Below are 13328 nucleotides of genomic sequence, written 5' to 3' on the forward strand. Positions count from 1 at the left end.
GGGAGCCTGATGTGGGACTTGATCTCAGGACGCAGGGATCATGACCTGAGCCAAAGGCAGACACTCAACCCCTGAGCACCCAGGCGTCCATGGGGTACAGTTTTCCTGACTAATCTTGGATTCCACCTCTCCAGGCCTTTTCTTTCCAAGCTCCATTTCCTCTGAGACCACAGAAAATCAGTGGATTTTCATTTCATTATTTTCCTATTAAGAAAAACCCTTTTCAAGTTTTCTTGCTAGGAGAAACTGTTGACAGATTTCTGTTGATACTTCTGCTGCTGCACAGCCCATTGATATTTTTATGTGATTGTGCTGTCGGAATCCTTGTGATTATCTCAAAGTGTCCAAAACATGTGCCTCCCTTCCTCAATTGCCCATTTTTGGGGTTCAATTTTTATTTCCCCTTCCTCTCACTTCCCATTTTTTCATTCATTTATTCCTTTAAAAAATATTCCAAAATACAGATTCATGGGAAGTTGCAAAGATAGTACAGAGAGGCTCACATACCCTTCCCTCAAGTTCCCTCAGTGTTACATCTTACCAACTACAGCACAACATCAAATCTGGGAAATTGGTATCAGTGTGATGTGTTTTGTTCTATGTCATTTGTTTAACCCACACAGCAATCAGGCTGCAGAACTGGTCCATCGCTACATAGAATGCCTCTGGGCTACACTTTTATAGTCACACCTCCACTCTTCCTCCCTTTCCTAATCCAGGTAACCAATAACCTATTCTCCATCTCTATAATTTTACCATGTTGAGATGGTTAAAAAATTTCATGATTATAGAATTCTGAATTTTTGAGATTGGCTTTTTTTTTTTTTTTTAACTCAGTACTCAGTGTAATGACCTGGAGATCCAACCATTTAAGCTCTTGTGTATACCATATTTCCCCCCTTCTTTCTTATTGACTAGTATTCCATAGTATGATATACTAATATTGTTGAACCATTTACATATTATAGGACATTTTGGTTGTTTCACATGTGTGGCCATTATGATGAAAGCTTCTGTGAACAAAATTATACGGGCTTTTATGTGGACATAAGTTTTCATTTCTCTGGGATAAATTCCCAGATGTGTCCTTTTCATTCTTAAATTACTACTTTTCTTTTGCAGCTCCTATTAATGCTTATTGGTTACAAGACTTACTCAATATTTAAGAACTAGTTTCTTCTTCGATGCACTAAAACATCTGATGGAGTTTGATGAGGCCAATGGGTACATAAACCAATGACAAGAGGATTGTAGGTGTTTGGGAGAAGAGGTCACTGAGGAAATTCGGTGGAAGATTTTGATCCTTGGTCAAAGCCATCTTCCCTTGTCTGAGCTTGTCTTCCTTCTTAGACATCACAGGAATATATTTTAGACAACATGACCAACTATCTAAAATCTAAAGGAATTGGTGGAGAAGTTACATTCCTAATGCCTTTCATCTAGACTGAGAGAAGGTATTTTCCTGAATTCATCAAATTCACACAGTATTTTTCTTTTCTATAAAATGTTTCTTAAAGTATACTTCTTACAATGTAGGGATTTTTAGAAATGTAATCTGGTGCAGTTAGAGGACTTGCCTTAGATAATCCTCAATTTTCACTTCTAAGGTTAAAATTCTATGATTCTATTAAAAAAATCTGCTTGTGTGGAAGAAACTAAAGAGCTCTGTGAAGTTTAGTGACTTACCTGTATTACGCAAATAGTTTGCAAATGGATTGCATGATCATCCAATATAGAATTCAAGAGAGTTGGTGTCAGGTTATCCTTTTTAACTGAAAAAAATAGAAGTTAAATTCATCTTAAATTTAATTACAAATTGATAGCAAAGAAGAATCTTTCTCTTTCTCATTACAGATTGAATCAGAGGATGGATTATGGAAATCAGACTTTGGTGACTGAATTTTTTTTTGTGGGCTTAACAAATCAATTCCAGCACCAGGTTGTTCTCTTTGTGATATTTCTCTTGGTTTATCTTGTCACTCTTCTGGGAAATGTGGGAATGATCACCCTCATTTGGTTGGATCCCCGACTCCACACGCCTATGTACTTTTTTCTTAGCCACTTGTCCTTTGTGGATGTCTGCTCTTCTTCTGCCATTGGTCCTAAGATGTTGACTGATATCTTTGTGGAGAAAAAAGTAATCTCCTTTTTTGGTTGTGCTGCTCAGATCTGTTTTTTTGGTCAGTTTGTAGTGACTGAGTGTTTTCTCCTGGCCTCCATGGCATATGACCGGTATATGGCCATCTGTAAGCCCTTGTTGTATACACTCATTATGTCCCAGCGTGTCTGTGTGCAGCTAGTGGTAGGACCTTATGCCATGGGTCTGATGAGCACCATGACCCACACAACTTTAGCCTTTAACCTACCTTATTGTGGCCCCCAAATCATCAATCACTTCTTCTGTGACCTTCTTCCTGTTCTGTCCTTGGCATGTGCAGACACCCAGGTCAATCAGTTTCTACTTTTCATCTTGGCTGGAGCTCTAGGTGTGCTCAGTGGTGTGATCATCCTAGTTTCCTACACTTACATTGTCATCACTATCCTGAGGATCCGCTCTGCTGCGGGGAGGCACAAAGCCTTTTCCACTTGCTCTTCACACCTGACAGCTGTCTCCATCTTGTATGGGACACTCTTCTTTATCTACGTACGCCCCAGTTCTAGTTTCTCCCTGGACATCAATAAAGTGGTTTCAGTGTTCTATACATCTGTGACTCCTATGTTGAACCCCCTTATCTACAGCCTGAGAAACAGAGAGGTCAAGGATTCATTCAGAAGGACGTTTGAGAAGAAGCAGTTTCTCATGAGTAGATAAACTAGATCTCATTTATACTACAGATTGAGAGCTGATATATATGCAAGAAGAAAGAACATGGGCTGAGCAATGGGAGTCCTACTTTAGGTTGAGATGTACCCTTTATTACTCTGTGTCATTGAAATATCACATGAAGTCTTCAGATTACAAGTTTCTTGTCATTGATCAGGAAGGAGTTTTAAATCTTTAAAATGAGATAAGGGGATTATTGAGCCCCAATGCTTTGAAAATATTTCCATCGCCTGTGAATAGGATAGGAGAGGTATCTGTTAAATCCTGTCTAAATGCTAGAATCTTAATTAGTGACTTGACAGTTTAGTTTCCAACGTATTGAGATCCCTCAATTATCTGCAAGCTGGGACTCGACTCTTTAAACATAAACTGTTAACAAGTGTATTATTATCAAAGGGTAAAAACTTCTACTTATAAGATAAATATGGGAGGCCTGGGTGGCTTAGTGACTGAGCGTCTGTCTTCAGCTCAGGGCATGATCCTGGGTCCCACATCAGGCTCTCCACAGGGAGCCTGTTTCTCCCTCTGCCTATGTCTCTGTATCTCTCTCCCTCCACCTCTATGAATAAATAAATTAAAAAAATTAAAAAGTTAAATACATTGGGCAGCCCCAATGGCCCAGCAGTTTGGCGCTGCCTTTGGCCCAGGATATCATCCTGGAGACCTGGGATCGGGTCCCGCGGCAGGCTCCCTGCATGGAGCCTGCTTCTCCCTCTGCCTGTGTCTCTGCCTCTCTCTCTCTCTCTGTGTCTGTCATGAATAAATAAATAAAATCTTTAAAAAAAAGTTAAATACATCTTGGGAATGTAATGTAAACATGGTTACTCTAGTTAACAATACTGTCTGTACATTTATAAGTTTTAAGAGAGCAGCTTTTAAAAGTTCTCTTCACTGGAAAAAATACATAACTATATAAGGTGATTTGTTTTAACTAAATGTATTGTCTAATCGTTTTGCGAAATATACTTATATCAAACCATTATGTTGATACCTTGGACTAACAGAATGTGATAGGTCAATTATATATCAAGACAATGGAAAAAAGTGGGTTTTTCAGGAAGTATGTAACAATAGTACTCTCTAATACTACCTTCACGTTGGAAGCAGACATTTTACAGAGGCCTTTTATATCCCCAAGACTCTCTGCTCATAGTAATAACTGTTGGGATTTTGCCACTGTAGTTATATGAGTCATGCATGTAAAAGGCAAAATGCATTTCAATTTTTAAATAAAGTGTGTATTGGTATTGTGATTTATTGAATTTTGTGTCATAGGCAGGATGCGAATTCTATTTTTACAAGATGTTTAATCTGGCATACATGAAGAATTAGTGTATTGCCCATGGCCTCATAACTTGGGTCACACTTTTATTTTCTCCAGGTACAATATTTTTCAACCATACTTCTGTGTTTTATTTTCTAGAATGTAGCAACAAATCTAAGGAATGAGGGGATCAATTATGTTTTTGTGCAACTCTAAAACTCAATGAGGGCCACACTCTGTCTTCTTTTGAAGGATTTCTTTAAAGGATATAAGCCATCTCTAAGGCCCTAGCATATGTTTGCTTGTCTTGCTTGTTTTTCACCATGCTTTCTGCCAGTTTTTGTGTCTATGTTGGGTACTGATGTGGGTCAAGATGTTATTTAATTAAGAGGAAATAGGAGTGAAAGAATGCTAGGCTCAATAATTAAACAAATTTTTATGTATGCCTCTTATGTGCCTGACACTTTTACTGGGTATTATTCATACTGAGAGGAAAACGCTTCTGGAAGTTACAGGCTAGTATAAAGGAAAGACAGACAAAAAGATTGAAAAATATTTACTTATATATGGTGATTTCCGTGACAAATGTTAAGATAATCAAAGAATGAATGGGCAGTGTAAAGAGTATATTCTAGGAAGGGTAGTTTTTAAAAAAGGCCTTTTTAAAAAAGGAGGGATTGGCAAAGATGAAAAAATTCTTTTCATAGAATATCTTTCCATGGAATCTAGAGGTCATTATTTGGAGCATAAAAGGAGAATGTGCCTCCCCCAAATAGTAACAGATGCTTCTGGGTATTCTAGGTTGGGGAGCAGGCACTAGAGTTTGCAAGCTAATTGATTCTAATCCTCAGGATACTTTTATTCATTCCTTTATATGATATGTTTGGAGAATGGGCAAGGTTTATAGTAGGAGGACAAATGAATTGTTTTATTAGGAGAAGGGATTTATTATATAATATGTAAGTGCTGATAGAAGCAATCACTTTCAAGAATTGATTAAGATCTTTGTTATCTTTCATTGGGTGACTCTTTGCTGCATGAATTTGTAAGATCTTCCGGGCACCTCATGCTGGATTAATTATGGTCTATTTCCTACTCACTCTAGGCCTCTATGTGCCATCAAAACAGAACCATGGAAAGAGCTGAGCTGACTTGGTAGCCTTAGTGCAATCTGAATGTGTTTTGGGGGGAGTAGCAGCACACTGCTTAGGCCACATTCTCCTTCAGTGGTGTGTGCCATCCAGAGGCCTCTTCTGTGGGATTTCTTCAGTCATTCTTGGGGTCTCATGCGGCCTTTCCACTTTCTGTTTCTTCTTCCTGGGGCAGTGTTGCTGGTCTGTGTTTACCTCACCTGAGTCTCTGTTCAAATGTGATGTCATCCAAGAGACCCTCTGGACCTCTTTACCTAAAATAGTTCTCTGTTCCGGCTGTATCTCAATAGTATTAATAGTATTATTTTTCGAACATGTTCCCATAGTCACTTTCTAGGGCTGCATAACCAATTGCCTCCAAGCCAGTAAGTTATAACCACACAAATTTACTGCCTTGCAGTTTCCCTGGGTCTTGGATCTGGATCCATCATGGCCTGATTCTCTTAGGGTCTCACAGGCTGACACAAAACTGTTGCCAGGGCTCAGCTCCCTTCTAAAGGCTCTTGGGAAGACTCGTTTCTGAGCTCACTTGTGTGTTTGAGAAAATTCAGTTGGTTGTGGTTGCATGGCTGGTGCCTGTTCCCCAGGGGTGGTCAGCTGGAGCCTCTCTCAGCTCCTTAGGGTTTCTCATTTGCCTTCTGTCATGGCCCCTCCAGATTCAGATGAGCAGTGACTTGTCTAGCTCTCCTCACATTTTTAATCAACCTCTCTGACTCTTCTGCTCTCAGTTGGACAAAGCTTGGGACCCACGAGCTCATCCAGAGTCATGTCTCTTAGAAGGCTAACTGTATCATATAATATAACATAATGATATGAGTGGCACTTCACCGTATTCAGAGATTTCTGGGATTAGGACAAAGATTAGGGATCTTTACAGGACCATTTTAGGAGTTTTGCCACCTACACTTATGCTCACAGAATAAACATCTATCCTAAATGTAAAAGGGAAGAACTGACATTCGAGTTTGTCTTTGTTAATTTGCATATGTGTGTGTCTGTATTTTTTTCCTGGATCTGCCGTTCTGATGTTTTTTTTTTTTTTTTTCTGGTAGTTTCTATACTAACATAATTTTAAAGCACTGATTAGTATAGACTATTTTTAAAAAAAAATTTTTATTGGAGTTCAAATTGCCAACATATAGCATAACACCCAGTGCTCATCCCACCAAGTGCCCCCCTCAGTGCCCATCACCCAGTCACCCCAACCCCCGCCCACCTCCCTTTCCACTACCCCTTGTTCGTTTTCCAGAGTTAGGTGTCTCTCATGTTTTGTCACCCTCACTGATACTCTCACTCATTTTCTCTCCTTTTCCTTTATTCCTTTTCACTAATTCTTTTTTTTCACTAATTCTTATATTCCCCAAATGAATGAGACCATATAATGTTTGTCCTTCTCCGATTGACTTGTATTCTATAATAGTAATGCTATTTCATACATTTGTGGAGGATCTGCTATATCACACTGTACTAACTGTTTGCAAACATTTTATTGAATATTTCAGTTCCCCTTGTGATATGAGTTATTTGATCTACTTTACAGCTTGGGAGTCTGAGGCTTCAGAGAGCCTGAGCCACATGCATCAAATCAGGCATCTTCCAAATAAAGGAGGTGCCTGTGACTCTGCTCTGAGCCCTGCCAGCTCTAGTCTTTTCATGCAATTAGGGTAAGGTCATTAGTGGAACAGGACTTATTCTCTTTTTTCATACTACTTTTTTTCTAGGTTCACATTTGCTTATTCCAGACAAAAATGAGGACAATTTGATGTAGACAGTTATTGTTTAAGATGATAATTCTGATAGATTTCGTAAAATGATGTAACTAAAAAGAACTTGATGTAAAGCTGCAAAAGGTAATCATTTCTCTTTTATCATGCAGTGCACTTTGGAAAAGCAATATTTGCATTGATTCTGATGAACACTTTCTATTCATTTTAGTGTATTTTCATTTTGAAACCAGTATTTCAAATTACTCTTTGAGTAAATTGGTTTCACTATAAGGTTCTTCCTGTGTAATCAGCATCCTCATTTTGTCAATAACTCAGAAAATAGAGACACATGGTTAGTAGGACTTTTGAAAATGCCAGTTCAATCCAGTTGGATATGACCCTTGACATACTAGAGTGTTTATTAGAGAAGGACATAATGCCTTAAAAGAATGATATGTGGTGGCATTTCTAAGAGACAGAAGAGAAGCAAAAGGTACTGTTAAAGTTCAAAGAAAGTGATTATTTCTATAAGGATCAGGGAAGGCTTCTTAGATGAAGTTATAATGCAGCCATACCTTGCAGAACAGATGGAATTTTGACTTCCAATATTTCAGTAAGTGAGAAGGGAAAGTCAGGAGGGTTATAAGGAAGGAGGGACATATGGGTCTGTGTGGGAATGGCAAATGAGTAAGTCTATTTGAATCTTACAATGCTCCCATAGTGCGAAAGGAAGCTGTCAATGTAGGTCTTGCAGGACTGAAGAAGCAATGTTATAGTGAATCCAGACTTAAATCTTCCCAAGATGTTGCTGTGATTCTGAAGTTTATATGTAAATGCAAAGGAAAATTACAAAACTATAGTAATTAAGACAGGATTGGGGTGTCTGGGTGGCTCAGTCAGTTAAGTGTCCAACTCTTGATTTTGGCTCAGATAATGATCTTGGGTCATGAGATCTAGCCCCACATTGGGCTCCATGCTGAGAATGGATCCTGCTTAAGATTTTCTTTCTCTTTCTCCCTTGGCTTCCCCCTTTACCCCTTTGCATTGTCTCTCTCTTAAAAAAATAAAAAGACAAGATCAAGAATAGATTAATAGTCCATCCAGTGGGACAGAGTATCCAGGTAATAAATACACACTAATACCTTTATTATTAAAGAACATACAGACCCAATACAAGGACACTTCATTTATGACAGGGGTGACACAGCAGGGAAGTGGGGGGAAAGAAAGGATTGGAAAAAAATGGTGTTGGAGCCATTGGATGTCTGAATGGGAAAAAAAGTAGAATTTTACTCCCATCTCACATTACACATTAAAATTAATTCCAATTGTTTGGAGATTGAAATGTGAAAGGCAAGGAATTAAGACATTTAGAAGATAATACTGGGGAAAACCTTTATGGTAGGCAGTTTTTGAAAGTACACTACAAAAATGCTAAACATCAAAAAAAATATTGATTCTCTGAACTACACTAAAGACTTAGGTTTACCCATAGGAGTATAAACATGGGAGCCACAGGAAGGGAAAGGATATTTACAAGGCATATAAGTGACATATCTGAAGTATATGAATAACTATTGTAACTTTTAAAGAAAGACAGGCAATCCAGTGATGAAATGTGGGCAAGACACTTCAATAGACGATCCATAAAAGTGGTTATGGAAATGACCTACAAATATTGCAAAATGGCTCAATCTCCCTCAAATGGAAGCTAAAGGCACAATGAGATACCAACTCACTATACACTCACCAAAATGACTAAAATGACAAACACTGACTCTCATATAGTACTTATGGAAGTATAAGCAATGAATTTGGGAAGACTTCCTAAATTCTTAGTCAATACGAACATATATGTACCCCATAACAAAGAAATTTCACCTCCAGGAATATTCCCAAGAGAAATGCTTGCTCATGAACACCAAAACACATGGTATTCATTAGATGCTCATTGAAGAAAAAAATCACAAAAGTTAAAACCTGGCAAATGCCCAACAACAAAGTAATTGATAAATTATTTGTGGAATATTAATATAATGGAATGCTAGCATCAACAAAATACATGAACTAGAGATTTATTCAACAAAAGATAGATTTCACAAACATATTATGGATGGTGGAGATGTTCTATTTCCTGACTTGGGTGGTGGTTTACATAGATGTACTCACAATGCAATAATTCAATGAGCAGTACATTAAGATTTTTGCACTTTTTCGTATGTTATTCATCAACAAAAGCTGAAAAACATATAGTATCAGGCTTGCATTTGCAAGTGAAACCTCTCTCATGATCCCATAAAAAAACCTGTGTGAATATGATAGAGATTCTTCATATGTTCTGATTCACAGTGAGTTTTCTTTGAGTATTAGAAACAAAGATTAATTATCAACAATGCCAATTAAGCTATCCTGGGAGCTGATCCTCTACTGTAATGATCCCTAGATGAACAGTTGCAGAAATTTTGTGGTACTTCTCGTGGGGAAAACTCAGCAGTTGTTACAACATGGCACTAAAGTTTATTCTAAATATTTTCTTATGTAAGAAGGAGGTAAGAAATAAAGAGTTTACTCAGTCAGTCATAGGAAACAAGTAATTTGACATCCCAGTGGATTTTTTTTTTTTTAGAGTTTAAAGATAGCTGTAACATTTTAATTTAATTCCCCCTTACCAAATCCCAAGGTATGGCATGCTTTGGGACATAAGTTCTCCCAGAACAAAAAAAATGATGTAACTACTTCTGGAAACTTTGATCCAAGTGAAAAGACAATGTGTTTTGGAGTGGAATCTTACCAGTTCCTTGGGAAGAAATCTAAGAATAAAACCAAGTGATTTCAAGAAAGTCTGACCTCTTCACTGTGTGGAGGCATAGATGATGGTGGGAAGAGGGAATATATGCTGAAAAAGAGTACAATTTGTACTCCATTTTAATTTTAATTCTTGGAAGAGGAGAAGAACTCATTGGAATGTAAGTTTAAAACATTTAAAAAAAATCCATTTTGGTCCCTTGCGTTAACTCTTCAAGAAGTTCAAAATAAGTGGGTTTATGGGAAAATGAAAATGACTGACATCTAAAATGTGGTCTTTTTTGGTACACAGAGAAATCTTCACTGTCAGATCATAATTGGTTAGAATGTAAAAAATGCAGCAAATCTATTATGAAGTAATGTGAAATTCTGTAAGATGTACAAAGACGTTATAAGACAAGTGAAACCCCTCTTCAAGCCCAATGACTGCTGCCAGCAGGAGAGCGGTCTGGCCACCCTATCCAGGTGTGGTGCCATCCATATGGAATGTTGCCCTGCATTTATGAGGATGACACTCATAGCATGGGGTAAAATGAGGGAACTGTGAGAGCACAACGGCAGCTGTTCGAGAGCCCTTGTACTTGAGTAAACTTGGACTCTACACACAATCTCTCTGGGGCCTCATTGCTCTCTTTGTAGCCAAAGCTCTTCCACTGATAAATTCACATATGCATATTGCCTGATTCTGCATCGCTCAAACAGCACGCAGAATGGGTCGACACTCTGAGGGACCTAAGGTTCCTTCTTGGGAGAGTGACATCTTTAAAAGGATGGAGACTCTGTATTCAGAGGGGGCTGTGTCTTCATTTCAGATAACTCTTATGAGATATTAACTCTGGTGGTGCACTTTAGGCACCACCGACCACACTTGACAACAGCCCTAATTGCCTGCTCTGTAAAGTGGGGATGACAAAATGTTTCTGATCCAGGCTTGGGTGGAAATCGGGCTGACATTTGCAAAGCACCTGGGGCACAGCCTAAGTCTGGAATACTCTGCAAATGCTTGTTCCTTGTCCCATATTTATTATAACCCTAAAGGTTTGTATCATGCAGCTAAGCATCACTTAGAACTGCAGGTAGGATGTGATTATGTATTTGCCACCAGCTCTGTGGTCCTGGCTCAGACATCTTGAAGAACTCAGTTTTCTTATTTATAAAGTGTGAGGGAGGGGTTAGAGTTCTCTCTACCTATTAGAACTTCAGAAGTTTTGAACTTCAAATGCACAGCTTGCAGTTGTTTCTCACTTTCTAGCTCCGAGGCTTCATTTCTTTCTTGCCTGTTGTTGCTCTTCCCCCACTTGATCATAGCTATTTTTTCTTCTCTCTTTTTCTTTTTAAACGCTGAAATAAATTTCATATAAAAATAGATAAAATTAAATAATAAATAAAAGCAATTAAGGAATTGCTTTAGATTGCTTTTATTTGGTTTTGTTTTACATTTTTTTTCAAAGATTCTATTCTATTCTATTCTATTCTATTCTATTCTATTCTATTCTATTCTATTCTATTCTATTATTTTAGACAGAGAGAGAGAGAGAGAGAGAGAGCCCACATGTGCAGTGGTCGGGGGATGGTGGTGCAGAGGGACTAGCAGGCTCCCCGCTGAGTGGGGCGTCTAAAGCAGGGCTTGATTTATTGCATGACCTGAGCTGAAACCAAGAGTCTGAAGCTTAATCAATTGAGCCACGCATGCACTCCTAGATTATTTTTAATTACAAAGGTAATGCATGTGCATTTTCTCCTTGCATTGAATTTTAAAATCTCAGATAAACCTAGAGTCTCCTTTGATTCCCTACCTACATACTGGTTCACTGTCCCCCTGTTTTCAGAGTTAATGAGTCCTCCTTATTACTTATCTTTCCAGACGTTTATTTTATTTATACATACACACATGGAAACACACTTAAATAATTAAAATTAAAGAAAACATTAACAATGCTCCTACTACCATAGTGTACCCATCATTCTGTGACTTACTTCTCCTTCACATATTTTGGAAAAATAGCCATGTTTCTACTACTTAATTTTCTACCAGTATAATTAGCATATAGTGTTATACTAGTTTCAGGTGTACAATATAATAATTCAACAATTCTGTACATTACTCAGTGCTTGTCACAATACATGTTTTCTTCATCCCCTTTACCTATTTTACTCATGCTCCTTCCTCACCTCCCCTCTGGTAATCTACTACTTAATTTTTAAATGTCCATACAAGATTCCACAGAATGACTATACCAAGGTTTGTTTGCTATTATGTCTTTTGGAGAATATTAATGTGGACTTCAGTTTTTCATTGCTTGAAGCAACAGTGAAGCGGACATCATTGTTTTTCCATTCTGTTTCCTCAGGGTATATACTAAGTAATGGAATTTCTGGATCATTGGATATGCACTGTTTAAAAGTGATTTTATTTATTTACTTATGAGAGACACACAGAGAGAGGCAGAGACATAGGCAGAGGGAGAAGCAGGCTCTCCACTGGAGAGCCTGATGCAGGACTCGATCCCAGGACCTCGGGATCACGCTCTGAGCCAAAGGCAGATGCTCAGCCATTGAGCCACCAAGGTGTCCCCAGATATGCACTTAAAAAAAAAATTTTTTTTTTAAGATACAGTGAAAAACTGCCATCCAGAGGCCATGCTCCTGCTGCAGCCACCGATCTTCTGTGACCACTATATTGTCTCCTGGCTTTGTCAGCATTTTATATTTTCTCATTTCTGACTATCTTGTCAATTTGATGGGTGAAAATAGTATATAATTGTTGTCTCAGTTGGGTTTCTGTGATTATTTGGGATATTAAAATTTTTTCCTATTTGTTGGATTTTGAGTGTCCCCTCTGTGACATGTCGGTTGGCCTAGCATCACAACTAGTACCGCTATTTAAGTGGATAATCTGTGACAGTTCTTTGTGTGATCTGATCTTAATTCTTTGTGACATATTCCTCTGTATTTTTTTCAATCTGTGTGTCTTGTTTTTACCTGGAGCGTATTTGGCATCCATCTACTTAAAATTATGAGGCAGTAAAATTTTTCACCATTTTCTTCAGGTAATTTTTATGTTCTATTATGGAAGACCAACCCTATAACACATCATAATGCTAGTCTTTATGGTTTTATGTTATATATTTATAGTTAGAATTTTTCTTTTTAGTTTAGTGATGTAAGTAGAATTTCAATATTATCTACTTTTTTGAATGGTCATCCAAATATTGTAACACTCTTTTAGGGGTAATCTTTCCTCATTGAAAGGAAACCTTTATTCATACAGAACTGACATCTATGCCTAGGTCTACCTATGGTTTTTCTGTCTCCTATTCATCTCCCATCTGTTCTAGTAACAACATCTTATTGGTTTAAGTACAATGGCTTTAAGTATTCATATCTGGAATAGTACATCCCCTTTCTTTGTTTTTCTTTTTTGAAATTGTTTTGCTACTTTTTAATTTTTTTATTTTCTTTATTGGAATTCAATTAGCCAACATATAGCATAACACCCATTGCTCATCCCGCCAAGTGCCTCCCTCAGTGCCCATCACCCAGTCACCCCAACCCCACCCACCTCCCTTTCCACTACC

At 37.9% G+C, this 13328-nt stretch overlaps 1 protein-coding gene across 1 annotated transcript; it reads left to right on the forward strand.

Moving 5' to 3' along the window:
• Positions 1-1867: 1867 nt before the first annotated feature.
• Positions 1868-2812, forward strand: LOC121471591 (olfactory receptor 1002-like). The gene has a single exon (XM_041722383.1). The coding sequence runs from the start codon at positions 1868-1870 to the stop codon at positions 2810-2812; it is 945 nt and encodes a 314-aa protein (XP_041578317.1).
• The last annotated feature ends 10516 nt before the right edge of the window (positions 2813-13328 follow it).

This window comes from Vulpes lagopus, chromosome 11 (assembly GCF_018345385.1).
Source record: "Vulpes lagopus strain Blue_001 chromosome 11, ASM1834538v1, whole genome shotgun sequence".
Taxonomy (NCBI): domain Eukaryota; kingdom Metazoa; phylum Chordata; class Mammalia; order Carnivora; family Canidae; genus Vulpes; species Vulpes lagopus.

Excerpts from the sequence above, each read along its gene's own strand:
- LOC121471591 (XM_041722383.1), top strand. The coding sequence starts at position 1,868 with ATGGATTATGGAAATCAGACTTTGGTGACTGAATTTTTTTTTGTGGGC.